Below are 12,568 nucleotides of genomic sequence, written 5' to 3' on the forward strand. Positions count from 1 at the left end.
TTCCTGCTCCCGTAGGAAAGGGAGCGTCTTCCTACGTTCCGTGGAGCAGCGTGAAGTTTCCGGACCGCCGTTGGTGTACGGCGCTGTCGCTCAGGTCCGGAAAGTGCTTCCTGTGCCTGCGAAGGCAGTACCGGGAAGTCTCGCTCGCGGGGACAGGCTCTGGGGCGGTGGCGGTAGGGACGGGCCCCGGCGTTCCGTGACACCCGGCCTGCTTCCCCTCGTCCACCCCCGGCCGGCGGCGACCGGCCACAGCTGCAGCGGGCCCGGGGCGTGCGGCCTGGGTGAGTCCGGCCCCGGAGACCTGCGGGGCCAGGCGAGACCGTCGAGGGAGAGAGCTAGCTCTTCACAATGCTAGTTGTGAGGGGCCTGCGTTTTCCTTCGGCGTCTGCGGGTGCAATCCTGGCATGTCCCTTCTAGCCCCTGAAGACCAGACGCACCTGTTCCTAGGGCCTGCAGGTTTAAAGGGGAGGGGGAGGAGACGGGGAAGACAGCCTCTGCCGTGAGGGCTGCAGCGTTATTTCTCCGCCTATCCTCTGGATCTGCTGGGGCAGAATACTGAGAGCCTTGGGGATGGGAGCTTCTTAAGTCGGGTTGTTGCTTCACGTTTTCAACATCTGCCCCCGCCCCATCCTGGCCCCCAATTGTTATTCCTTTTAGGATCGTTTCGTAATTGGGCTTCTCCGAATCTCATCCTTACTAACCTTATGCACTACACCCCGAACCTCCGTAAATTAAAAAATAGTGACCACCTTGGGATATTTTTGTTTTGTTTTGTTTTACCTGCCACTTTGCTGAGGTCGCCTTTCTTTGCAGTATATCATCCTTTCCAAGGCTCTTCCTTATTATTTTCCACGCCAGCTTCCAGATTATTTCCCTTTGCATTACATGGTCTCCCATCCAGAGTGTTCACATTATGACTTTTGCATCTCCTTCCATGTAACAGTTTATTAGTTGCTTCATTGGCTTCTTCCAGGAGATCTGGAAATTTCTACAAGCTGTCACTGAGATCCAGACAACCTCTGCACCTGTCCTTTGCCAGTGTTGTTCCCAGTCCCATCCCTTTGCTGTAGAATAAGCAGTACCGTCTCAAGTGCCAAAGGCTTTTAAGGTAGCAGGTGGCAAGAATTTCTGGCACGGTTTCCATACGGTAGTTTTTTTGGGACAGAATTACAACAACATAAGCTGGGCTGTCCATTATGATAGCCAGTAGCCATATGTGGCTTCTGAGCATTTGAAATAGGCTAGCCTGAACGGAGATGTGCTGTGAGTGTACAATACATTTCAGATAATGAAGACTTAGTTCAAAAAAGTGAAATACCTCATTAACAATTTACATTAATGTCGAGGTGATAATATTTTGGACATATTGGTTAAATAGAATATTATTAAAATTAATTCCACCTGTTTCTTTTTGTTTTTTAATATGAGTAGAAAACTTAAAATTCTTTATGTGGTTCATGTTCTATTTCTCTTGGACCCACACTGTGATTTAGAGCTTTCTAACTCATTTCTAGTTCCCCTTAATTCTCCATATTCAAAGACCACAGCCAATTCTCTGGAGCCTCTGGCGATGTTAAAGGAAATGGCCCTTTTAGGGTTCTAATCTAGATTGGTGCAAAGCAAAGGCCTCCATGTCTCCAGATAGTGTGTTTTGGCCGACTCTTTATTTTTCACCTCCAAATTCCCTAGAAATAGTTTTTCTTTCTCTGAACTTGGCCCTCATCACTTAAATCCTATCTGGAAAATGTCTGTTTAAATAATTCTAAAACTTCTATCTCTTGTAAGCATTTATCATTTTTGGTAACCTTTCCAAATCATCTATTCAATACCCCTTCTTCCTTCAGTACCTAAATGTGAGAAGCCTCATGATTTTTTTTTTTTTAATTAACTTTTCAGTTAAAATTATTTGGTTATCAGGTGGTGACGGCTTCTCATTTTCCACAAAAATTGTGTTTGAGTTCTGTATGATATACAGGTGAAGATTACCCCTTAAAAGAAACTTTTGATACGTGATTTTGGAAATGAGAAATTATCTTTAAAATATAATGGCAATTTTGTTTGGAGTAAATGTGTTTTTATATAATTGTTTTTCTTTTTTTTTCTCTAGATTTAAAATTTTTTCTTTTATTTTTAAAAATTTTTTTAAATGTTTTATTTATTTTTGAGAGAGAGAGAGAGAGAGAGAGGCAGAGTGTGAGCGGGGGAAGGGACAGAGAGAGAGGGAGACACAGAATCTGAAGCTGAGCTGTCAGCTTGGAGCTCGATACTGGGCTTGAACTCATGAACCATGATCTGAGCTGAAGTCGGTTGCTTAACCTACTGATCCACCCAGGTGCCCTAAAATTTTCATTTCAGAGAGAGCATGCACGAGCAGGGAAGAGGGACAGAGGGAGAGAGACAGAGAGAGACAGGGAATCTTAAGCAGGATCCATGCTCAGTGCAGGGCCCGATGTGCGGCTCAATCCCACAACTCTGGGATCATGACCTGAGCTGAAATCAAGAGAGGTGTTTAACCGACTGAGCCACCCAGGCACCCCTATATAATTGCTTTTTTTTTTTTTTTAATTTTTTTTTTTCAACGTTTATTTATTTTTGGGACAGAGGGAGACAGAGCATGAACGGGGGAGGGGCAGAGAGAGAGGGAGACCCAGAATCGGAAACAGGCTCCAGGCTCTGAGCCATCAGCCCAGAGCCCGACGCGGGGCTCGAACTCACAGACAGCGAGATCGTGACCTGGCTGAAGTCGGACGCTTAACCGACTGCGCCACCCAGGCGCCCCTATAATTGCTTTTTAAAGTTAGTGCATGGTAGGATTCATAGACTGATTCTCAGCTGAAAGATGCAGTAGAAACGTGCCCTCCTAGAGGTTTTCACTCATTGTTTTTTCCCTTCTAGATATTCCTTTAAACAATACATTTTATATTAATTGCGGAAAAGTGTGAAAGCATAGCTATTTATATAACTGGCATATTATTTTAATAATTTCCCAGGAATTCAGAAATTAGATGTTAGCAGTTACAGAGAAATTGGAGTTGTATTTATCGTATATGTAAGTCAGCAGTTATTTTTCTTCATGTCAAAAATCGCTCATGAAACTGATTTTAATTTGATCACCTTCCTGCTTTCTTTGTCTGCTCATCCCAAAGTTCTGTGTGCATTTTGAGATGTTACTGAAAACACCGATTTGTCATGAGGTTGACTACAACCTTTGTAATAGGAAAGATTTTTCTAAAAAATATGGTACCACTCGTTATTCAGGAATTGAAGTTTTCCCTTTAGTTCTCCTATTTGGTATTTGCTTGACAGTTTGCAGACACTTGAAAAGACTCAAAGTCTTTGGCCTTTTTGTAACATTTTTTAAATGGTGGAGCCTCCTATATTAGATATGGGTGTGGACTTTTAAAACATTTTGAGTGTATTTACATTTGTATTTCAGATTTTTTGTGACACCTTGAACATGAGCCCCACACAGTGGGACTTCCCTGTGGAATTATGTTGTCGGCCTATGGCTTTCGTTACTCTTACGGGCCTGGATGTGGTTTATAATGCTGTCCATCGAGCTGTCTGGGACGCTTTCTGTGCCAACCGGAGGGCTGATCGGGTACCGATTTCTTTCAAGGTGCTCCCTGGTGACCATGAGTATCCCAAATGTAGACCTAAGGTAATGACGTTATGATTGAGTGAGGGCTTTCCTTCTCTCCCTCTCTTCCTCTGTGTGTGTGTGTGTGTGTGTGTGTGTATCTTTTTTTTGTTCCTGATGTCTGTGCTGGAAAAGCGATGGTTATAGTGATGCATTAAGAAAACCCAAGGCTTTTTGTATGTATTACATTATAGGTATATTTAATGATATATTTTTTAACCCCAGGGGAATAATTACATTATCATTATTAAGCTTTCTATCCTTGTTTTTTTTGTTTGTTTTGTTTTTGTTTTTACTTGCTTAAAATCACCCCTAGTCTCCATAAAGTCCTCTCTAAAAGTAAGGTCTCACATTCTCCATTTATCATTACCCGTTATTATAGAATCCAGTTATTATAGAATCCAGCTTTCACAGTTTGGTTCAATTTCACACACATATTTTTTGAGCACTTGCTTTGTGTTAGGTACTAGGAACTATACAATAGGCTGGTGACACAAATGTAAATAAGACATAAAGACATACTTTCTGTCCCTGGAGACTTCTACATAAAATAAAACAATTTATATAGTATGGAGTGAGAAAAGGCATTAAGTTCAAAACTGACTTTTAGGTTGAATATCGTAGTGGAGACTCTGATTGACCTAGAAAAATAATGGGATGATGTTAATAATAGCAGCTAATAAAAGTGCTTACAGTGTCAATTTACTTTTTAAAGAAAATATATATTCACCTGTTATTATAATCTTATGAGTTGGTCTGGTCTGAAAGTCAGTTAACAAGACATCAGAATAAACCACCTGTTCTGTGTGTGTGTGTGTGTGTGTGTGTGTGTGTGTGTGTGTGTATGTGTTTTCCCTGGAGCAGTGTTTCTGACAGAGTGGTCTATGGACCAAATATATCATCGCCACTTGGGGGTGTTGATTAAACACGAATGTAAGACCTCCTTGATGAAACTGTGGATCTGGTTGCCAGTTGATTCTTTTGCTTATGTGTAGGAGAAGAGTGGAGACACTGTTTTACGTTCCGGGCTGTAGAAGCCGTGAGCTCTCTCTGGACTTGTGCCAGTCACAGCACCCCGGCGCTCACATGTTTGTTCTTAGTTGGTGTTTGTGTCCAGGAGGGCCAGTGCCCAGCACAGCTGTCCCCCGTTTGTCCTGGATCCATTCTCCAGGGCAGGGAGCTTTTCATTTGCCCATTCCTTGTTCCTTCCTGAGTCCCTAAGCTTTTTGTGTTGGGTTTCCTTACTGTCCTCATCTTTCCTCACTTGAAGTGGATGTTGGATCAGCCCGAGTGGAGCAGTCTGAGTCAGCGCGGGTGCTTTGGAAGTCATTAGAGGTTTCCACGAGTTTCTTCAGGGCTAATATTCACATCTGCCACCTCTTTCCCGTGATGTGGCACTTAGCGCTGACCCCCGAGTGACTGCTATGACATTTCTGTATTTAAGAGTTGTCCTGCATTTCTTTCGTCGTGCACAGTAAGGCGAAATGCCATCCTGGTAATATGTCTTTGAAACAAGCAGATCCAGGGTTGAGATTCTACCTCCGCTGCTTGTTAGCTCTTATTTTATCTCTGTAAACCTGAGCTTCCTTGTCTTAAAAATGTGTCGTGTGTATGTTGAATGAGATGAAGGCACGTAAAGTGCCCGTCACTCAATAACAGGGGCTTCTGCTGCTACTTTATCAAAGAAGTCTCTTCAGCTTTTGCCCCTGTTCACAGAGGACTTCCTACGAATGGTACATTCCTAAGGGGATCTTAAAGACGGGTTGGATGAACAAACATCTGAATCTGGTGCCGGCCCTGGTGGTCGTGTTCTATGAACTGGACTGGGACGAGCCTCAGTGGAAAGAAAAGCAGTCCGAGTGCGCCACCAGAGTGGAAATTGTCAGGTATGGGTTTCCCCGTTTTCCAGACTGACCACGTTAGCTGCACATGTCCGTTATTTACCAGCACTTACCGAAGGCAGCCGAGAGCTGTTCAGGCTGCGCTGCCCTCCAGTGAAACTTGTCCGGTTCCTAACGGGCAGCTTCACATTAACTTGTACAAGGCTAAGCTGTGTGAAGAAATTTAGAAGACACATTAGTCCGAATTTCCAAATGCTTTCGTCTTGCATTTATAATATTTTGGGGAGAGAAAAACTAATTTGCTATTTAGTCTCACAAGACACTTGTTTTATCACCACTGCTGTTTTAAAATACTTCTTTTGGATGACCAGTCTATGATGTATCGCTATAAAGAGAGAAGCTGTGTTATGACTTTTACACGAAAGTGTTTATTCAACTTTGCTTTTGAAGCAGATTTTTGTTAGGATTAGAAGCTCGATACAAGAGTATACTTTTAAAACCTCAATCATTGTAGCATAGAGGTTTCTTTGTGTGCAGGAAAAGATTTCCTCTAATCTTGGGTGTTTTTAGTTGAAATTTATCTTCCTTCACCTGAATCATCAAGCTTGTACTTTATGTAAAGTCTTGAATACATTTTTTAAAAGTTAAAAGTTATGTTTAGTTAACTATTATTTTTCCATTGCAGGCAAAGTTTACAAGGGAGAAACACAAAAGTTGCAGTGGTTCTGATTCAGAAGAAAACTCCATTGCCCCCAGGTAACAAAAGATTAATTAATAACGAATTAATTGCTTTATGTTTCCCATTCATGTTATCAGGAGGTGTAGTTTTTGATGTTAAAATCTTTTATGCGTTCAGTTACGGGAAAGATGGTGTGTTCACTTTAAAAGGTACAAATAATGCATGAATAAATGCTTATTGTAAAAAGAATTAAAATATATTAAAATGTTTTTAAAAATTGATGTTAAAATGTTAAATATTAAAATATTCTCCCCCAGCCCCAGTTCACTTCCTCACCATGTAGGCATATATCTATCAACTGATGAAACAGTTATTCACTTGATCTTTTAAAAAAGAATGTTATCTGAGGTCTGTTTGAAGTTATATTCTTTATGTAATTTTTTTTCTTAACATGCAATGGGACAAAGAAAAATGCCATAGGATTTCTAATTTCTTATAAGAAAATGTCTTAGTTTCAAATGCTTATTTCTTCTACCTTCTAAGACTTTGAGAGGCCAGAATGTTTTTTGTTTCTCTTTTGAAACTTGTGGCATTTTGGAAACCACTTTCCTGGATTATTGCTTCCATTTTTAGTTACGGTTTTTGAAATAGTTATGTGGCATCTCTGTTGGCATAACTTGGCCTGTCTATCTTGGCTCCGTAGAAAATTCCACCGGGTTTTCCTAACAGATAGGTACTGTGTAACTTCTGAGGACCCCAGAGAGCCCTCAAGGATCCCAGGAGACCACATGGCATGGTGAAAGGGGGTTTGAGTTTTTCTTCCTAATTCTGTTGTTTAGATTTGGGGAGCCATTCATTTAGAAAAAACGCACCAATCATTTTATTTCTCTATCTTTATGGGATTTGTTAACAGGAGAAGATGTCACGGCGTCAGAAAGGGCTGCGGCTTTATGTAATGCGTGTGAACTCTCAGGAAAATCTCTGTTTGTGCTGCCCCACACTGACCACCTGGTGGGTTATATTATAAGGTAAATCAAGATCTTAAAATGTTTCTTCTTTAGATTGTTCATGAAGCATTGAAAAATTGGTTGTGTAGATTCATTTAATTAACAAAAACACGTGTTCATGGGAAAAAATATAAACGGTGCACAAGCTATAAGGTGAAAAGAAAAGTCCCCATTATTAACGTTTTCCAGTTCCTTAATATAACCACTACAACAGCTTCTTAAGTTTCTGTCCAAACATGGCTTTTAATATGGAAATAGATGTAATTGTACAACACATGCTGAACTGCCACTTAACGTTACCTCATTGACACCATATATACATCTAGGTCAACTGCAGTTTTTTGTTTTAATTTTTTTTAATGTTTTATTTATTCTCGAGAGAGAGAGTGTGTGTGAGCAGGGGAGGGGCAGAGAGAGAGGGGGAGACACTGAATCTGAAGCAGGCTCCAGACTCTGAGCTGTCAGCACAGAGCCCGACGCGGGGCTCGGAACTCACAGACCGCGAGATCATGACCTGAGCCGAAGTTGGACACTTAACCGACTGAGCCACCCAGGCGCCCCTCTTAAATATTCTTTATAAATCCCTTGTATCTAAAAGGCATATGACTTGGGGGCACAGCAATATCTCACAAAATATGTGACCATTATCTGTTGTTTTCTAGCTTTCAGTGTTGCAGGGAAGTTTTATAATATTACATTTTTGGCCAGGTTGTATTTTAGACTTGAACCTTTTCACTGATTTTGACCATAAGATGGTTTTCCTTTTCATTCTGTGTAAGTGTCCCTCTTAAATTCAGGAACAGTGTAGTTGATCTTTGATTATTACTTCCCTTCTGTTGGTTCCTGTGTCTCAGAAGCAAACTTCTGGAAGTGATGTCCTATAGGAAGTAATAGGTCATTCCCGTTGGTGTGTAAATGACACGACTTTAGGAAAGAGAAGTATAAATTCCACAGTAGAGAGCTTGAAAAGGCAACAAACGAAAGGATGAACTGCGAGAAAACTTAGATGCAGTCAGCAGGTAGAATCTCCGCACAGAAAGTGATAAACAGTAGGTAGCGTGGATACTCAGATCAGCGGTGCTGAGGCTGAAATTGCCATGATTGCCCAGAACGCCGAAGGAGAGGGCGGTGCGTTTTGTTTTCAACTGTGAACACTGACCTCTGGGGAGCAGAGGGGGGCGGATACCTAGGAAACTGGTAGCACACCCGTACTGCTTTTCCTCCACCAAGGCCCATCCCAGCCCCCCAGCTGGCCTCGGACTTCCTCTCCAGGCTTTTGACAGTTCCTGCCCGTACGGTGCAGTATTTCGCCGTTCACAGCGCTGTTTCCTGTCACCGTGCTTTCGTAGGACTCCTGCCTTCCAGCTCCCCTTCCTGGGCTCTCTTACTCCACTTCTGTGGCTGAGTTCGCATGCAGCCTCCTTTAGAAAGCCACTGTCCTCCATCCATCCTGCACCCTCATCCACTGATTCCTCACTGTGGGGATTTTGGCCTCCAGGGAACATTTGGGAATGCCTGGAGACATGTATCAGGGCCCCTACTGAGGCTTCCTAATACTGGCATCTAGTGGGTAGAGTTCAGGGGTGCTGCTCTCCACCCTTCCGTGCACAGGAAAGCCCACAACAAAGAATTACCCGGTCCACAACACCAGTGGTGTTGAGGTTGAGAAACCCCGCCTTAACGCCCTCCTCAGCTTTCAAATTGAGCGCTATCGTGGGTGCAAGAGAAACAGAAACTGTGGCTTCTGCCCTTAACCGCTGTGGTCTTACTGGGGATAATGCCACATTTGAGTAAGGAGGGCTGTATCGAAATTACTGATATAAAAAGCAAGTGCTCTGGATCCAGGACCTCCAAAATAGAGATGCGAGCGCCAGGGGTAATACCATCCACTGGACGTGAGGGAAGACATTATTACACCTTTCCTCATATTGATAGTTCATCTTAAGAGAGAGGGTAATGCTGAATATCGGTAAATCTTCATATTCAGTGTCTGATCCGGGAGGGAGTTAGCAGAGTTCCTGGTGGCATCCTCACTCATTTGTGTGCTTTCAGAACATTTTGATGTACATATTAAGTATATAGACTACAAGATTAAGTGATTCAGTTAAGTTTCTTTTAATATTCATTTATTTACTTATTTTTTTTTAAATGTTTATTTTTGAGAGAGAGAGAGAGACAGACAGACAGATAGTATGAGCAGGGGAAGGGCAGAGAGAGAGGGAGACACAGAATCTGAAGCAGGATCCAGGCTCCGAGCTGTCAGCACAGAGCCCGACGGGGGGCTTGAACCGTTGAACTCTGAGATCGTGACCTGAGCTGATGTCGGATGCTCAACCGACTGAGCCACCCAGGCCCCCCTGGTTAATGTGTTTTTTTAATGTCAAAGAAACAGAATGTGTATAAAACTCCTGTGATGTGTTGAGTGATCAGGAGATTCTTGTGCTTCAGAGGTTCACTGATCATTTCAAGTGAAAATACTTAAAAGAATTGTCAAGCTTCTCATGAATTAAGCATTTTTCTTTTATAAAAATGTGTTCTAAGTCCAAAGGCCTTTGTCTTAGGACAATAGACTATCAGTGTCATGCTAACCAGCAGATTTTTTTTTTAATCATATTTTGTCTTTCAAAACAAAGGTTACCCATTTATAAGACTTTATAGTTCAGCTTAGGTTCACATGTTCTTTCAAAGTTAGAACCTAATTTTAATTATTTTCATATTTTAACATTTTAAAAAGTGTAGTTTTAAAAATAGAAAATCTTGCCTTAAAATAGCAAATTTTTAAAGTTTAGGCTTAGCCATTTTTTTTCTTAGCATATTTTCCTTAGATGTACCTAAACTCTTTGAATACAGCTTCAAAATTGTGTTTTATTCCGAGGAGGAAAAGCCTTGAAGTCCAGCCTTTATCTGACTGTGAATTTAGCTTTCTTTCATGCCGTAGGCAGATACTTCTGATACATACTTATTTTCACAAAAGGAGCTTTGAGTTGTTTATCTGTCTGTGGTCAAATTTTCTTTGTTCTTATGTTATCCCAAAGTTAGGGAACAAAGTGGGATTTGAATCCTGTAAATGCTACTCTTCTGTCAATTGCCAGTTCTCATTTTTGGTCCTTTTTTCCATCAGTTTTCTTATCCTTTAACCTTAAATATTAAAATCAGAAAAAATAGTCAAATGAATATTGTATATCTGTTTCTTTCACACTTCTTATAAAATTATAAAATAAAAGAGTGGATTATAAATAACTAAATGGTTTTGGGGGTCTTTACATTTTTTATTTAGAAATTAAGGATATTTTGCTTTTTATCTTTATCATGAAGTAAGCTATAGACATTATCTCTGTCATGATTTTACTTTTAGGTCTTACAAATATGACTCTTGAGAATAGTTTGGTTTAAAATAACTTTAGTGTTTGAATGTTGATTTTTTTTTAAACAGATTAGAAAATGCCTTTTATGAACATGCACAGACTTATTACTACACTGAGATCAGAAGAGTGAAATCTCATAAAGAATTTTTGAATAAGACAACACACCAGGTACATTATTTTTCCTAAAGAAGGAAATAATAGAAGCATTCAGCATTGATTATTTTAGAGGAGTTTTTTAAATGTCTGTAATACTTTGATGTTTTTAAATAGCTTCTATGCTTTTAAATTTTTTTAAAAGCTTTTAAAAACTAATTTCTCTTTCTACTTTTTGCCCTTAAAGTTCTTAGAGATTTTTATAGCTTCCTTAACTATACTTGTTTGTTGGAGTAATTCTTGATCTTTAATTTTGAATACTTTTGTGTTTCCTCTTAATAAACATTATCGTAATTTTTACATTAGAAGAGAATATGTGTAATGATATTTTTTCTATTCTTTTTTTTCAGCTTTTATTTGTTAGACATCAGTTCAAAATAGCTTTCTTCAGTGAACTGAAACAAGATACACAAAATGCCCTGAAGTAAGTTTTTAATGGTTATCAAACTAAATTTTTCTTATCTTTATGTTAACAGTAACATATTAATGGCAGTGTCTGAATCTCAACAAAAGTTTAATTAATTTTAAAATGTTTATGTTGGTTAGATTCGTGTATGTAGTATTTGATTCGTTTAGAGATGAATGGAATATAATATTTTGAGATTTTAAAAGAATTTCCATTTTATTATCAGAAGTAAATTTCATACTCTCATAAAGCTTTCTGATCTAATTTGATTAAGTTTTGTGATCTAAAGAAACATTAAAATTCTTCCCATCCTGTTGACTACTTATTTGTATAATCGGTAAAATCTTTGTGTTGACTGACTTCCACCGTTAAATATATGTTAAACATTCCTTATCTAATACGATGAATTTCTGAAGATGTATAGTGCATTTAGTTAGTTAATCTATGATTTTACTTATTTAAAAAAAAATTTTTTTGGTTTATGTATTTATTTTGAGAGAGAAAGAAAGCAGGGGAGGGGCAAAGAGAAAGGGAGAGAGAGAATCCCAAGCAGGTTCCATGCTGTCAGCAATGAGCCTGATCTGGGACTTGAACCCACAAACTGAGACCGTGACCTGAGCTGCCCAAACTATGAGATCGTGACCTGAGCTGAAACCAAAAGTCAGACGCTTAACCGTCTGAGCCACCCAGGGGCCCCTATGATTTTGTTTTTAATTAAATTTTTGTTAAAGTTTATACATCTCAGCATCATTTTTCATTCGAAGGCTCTGCTTAGAGCTTTGAAGAGTAGTTGTGTATGTGTTGTTAGTGGTTACACATTTTATTCCTTTGCTTTTATTAAGCACAATTTAGTAAAACATTTTTTTCTAACTTTAACTCAGTTTTTAAAGGTTGAGTGTGGCAGTGTAACATAGGAATAAAAACTGAAGAGAGGCTAAGTATGCAGGGCAGAAGAATAAGAGAAACAAAAGTCAACCTACTATTCAGAGGAATATTGCAGAAACATCTTTTTTGTTATTATTGAGGTGGGGAACACCAGATTGTGTTGTGTAAATGTCAGCAACTCCATGGGATGGTAACTGGCTTTAACGTAGTTCACTTTGTACCCATGGTACCACTTCTAGGTCTTCTCAAAGGTAATTCTGGAAAGACAAATTTTACCAGGGGAAGTTAGGAGCAAAGAGTTGTCTTTGGAGAAGCCTGGAGATTTTCTCATCCCCTTCCATCCTCAGGGGAGGCATTCTTCTAGCAGGCTCTCCTGTCTCAGCCCACTCCCCCTTCTCCAGCCAGTGCCCGAGATCGGCAGTGGCCACTGAACTTGTAGACATACTTGGGTTTAAAAGCTGTTGACCTGTGCCCTGTCTCGATTAGCACCTTCTGTGCTATTACAATTTCTGTTCATTGGAGAAGCTCGCAATGGTGCTTTTTAAAAAAAGCTTATTTCTTTTTAACAGAATGCTGACTTTTTAACGTAATT

At 40.0% G+C, this 12,568-nt stretch overlaps 1 protein-coding gene across 2 annotated transcripts in view; it reads left to right on the forward strand.

The window, feature by feature from the left end:
* Positions 1-40: 40 nt before the first annotated feature.
* The window catches only part of TRAPPC11 (trafficking protein particle complex subunit 11), a 47,522-nt gene continuing 34,994 nt past the window's right edge, over positions 41-12,568 (forward strand). The window contains exons 1-7 of one of the 2 annotated variants that reach the window (XM_045452717.1): positions 41-281; positions 3,437-3,661; positions 5,357-5,526; positions 6,167-6,237; positions 7,074-7,188; positions 10,601-10,700; positions 11,036-11,109. In XM_045452717.1, coding sequence (XP_045308673.1) covers positions 3,458-3,661; positions 5,357-5,526; positions 6,167-6,237; positions 7,074-7,188; positions 10,601-10,700; positions 11,036-11,109 — 734 coding nt within the window. In that variant the 5' untranslated portion in view covers positions 41-281; positions 3,437-3,457. The remainder of the gene's footprint in view (positions 282-3,436; positions 3,662-5,356; positions 5,527-6,166; positions 6,238-7,073; positions 7,189-10,600; positions 10,701-11,035; positions 11,110-12,568) is intronic. The other variant, XM_045452711.1, reaches the window with a different exon arrangement.

The sequence above is a fragment of the Leopardus geoffroyi genome, chromosome B1 (genome assembly GCF_018350155.1).
Source record: "Leopardus geoffroyi isolate Oge1 chromosome B1, O.geoffroyi_Oge1_pat1.0, whole genome shotgun sequence".
Lineage (NCBI taxonomy): Eukaryota > Metazoa > Chordata > Mammalia > Carnivora > Felidae > Leopardus > Leopardus geoffroyi.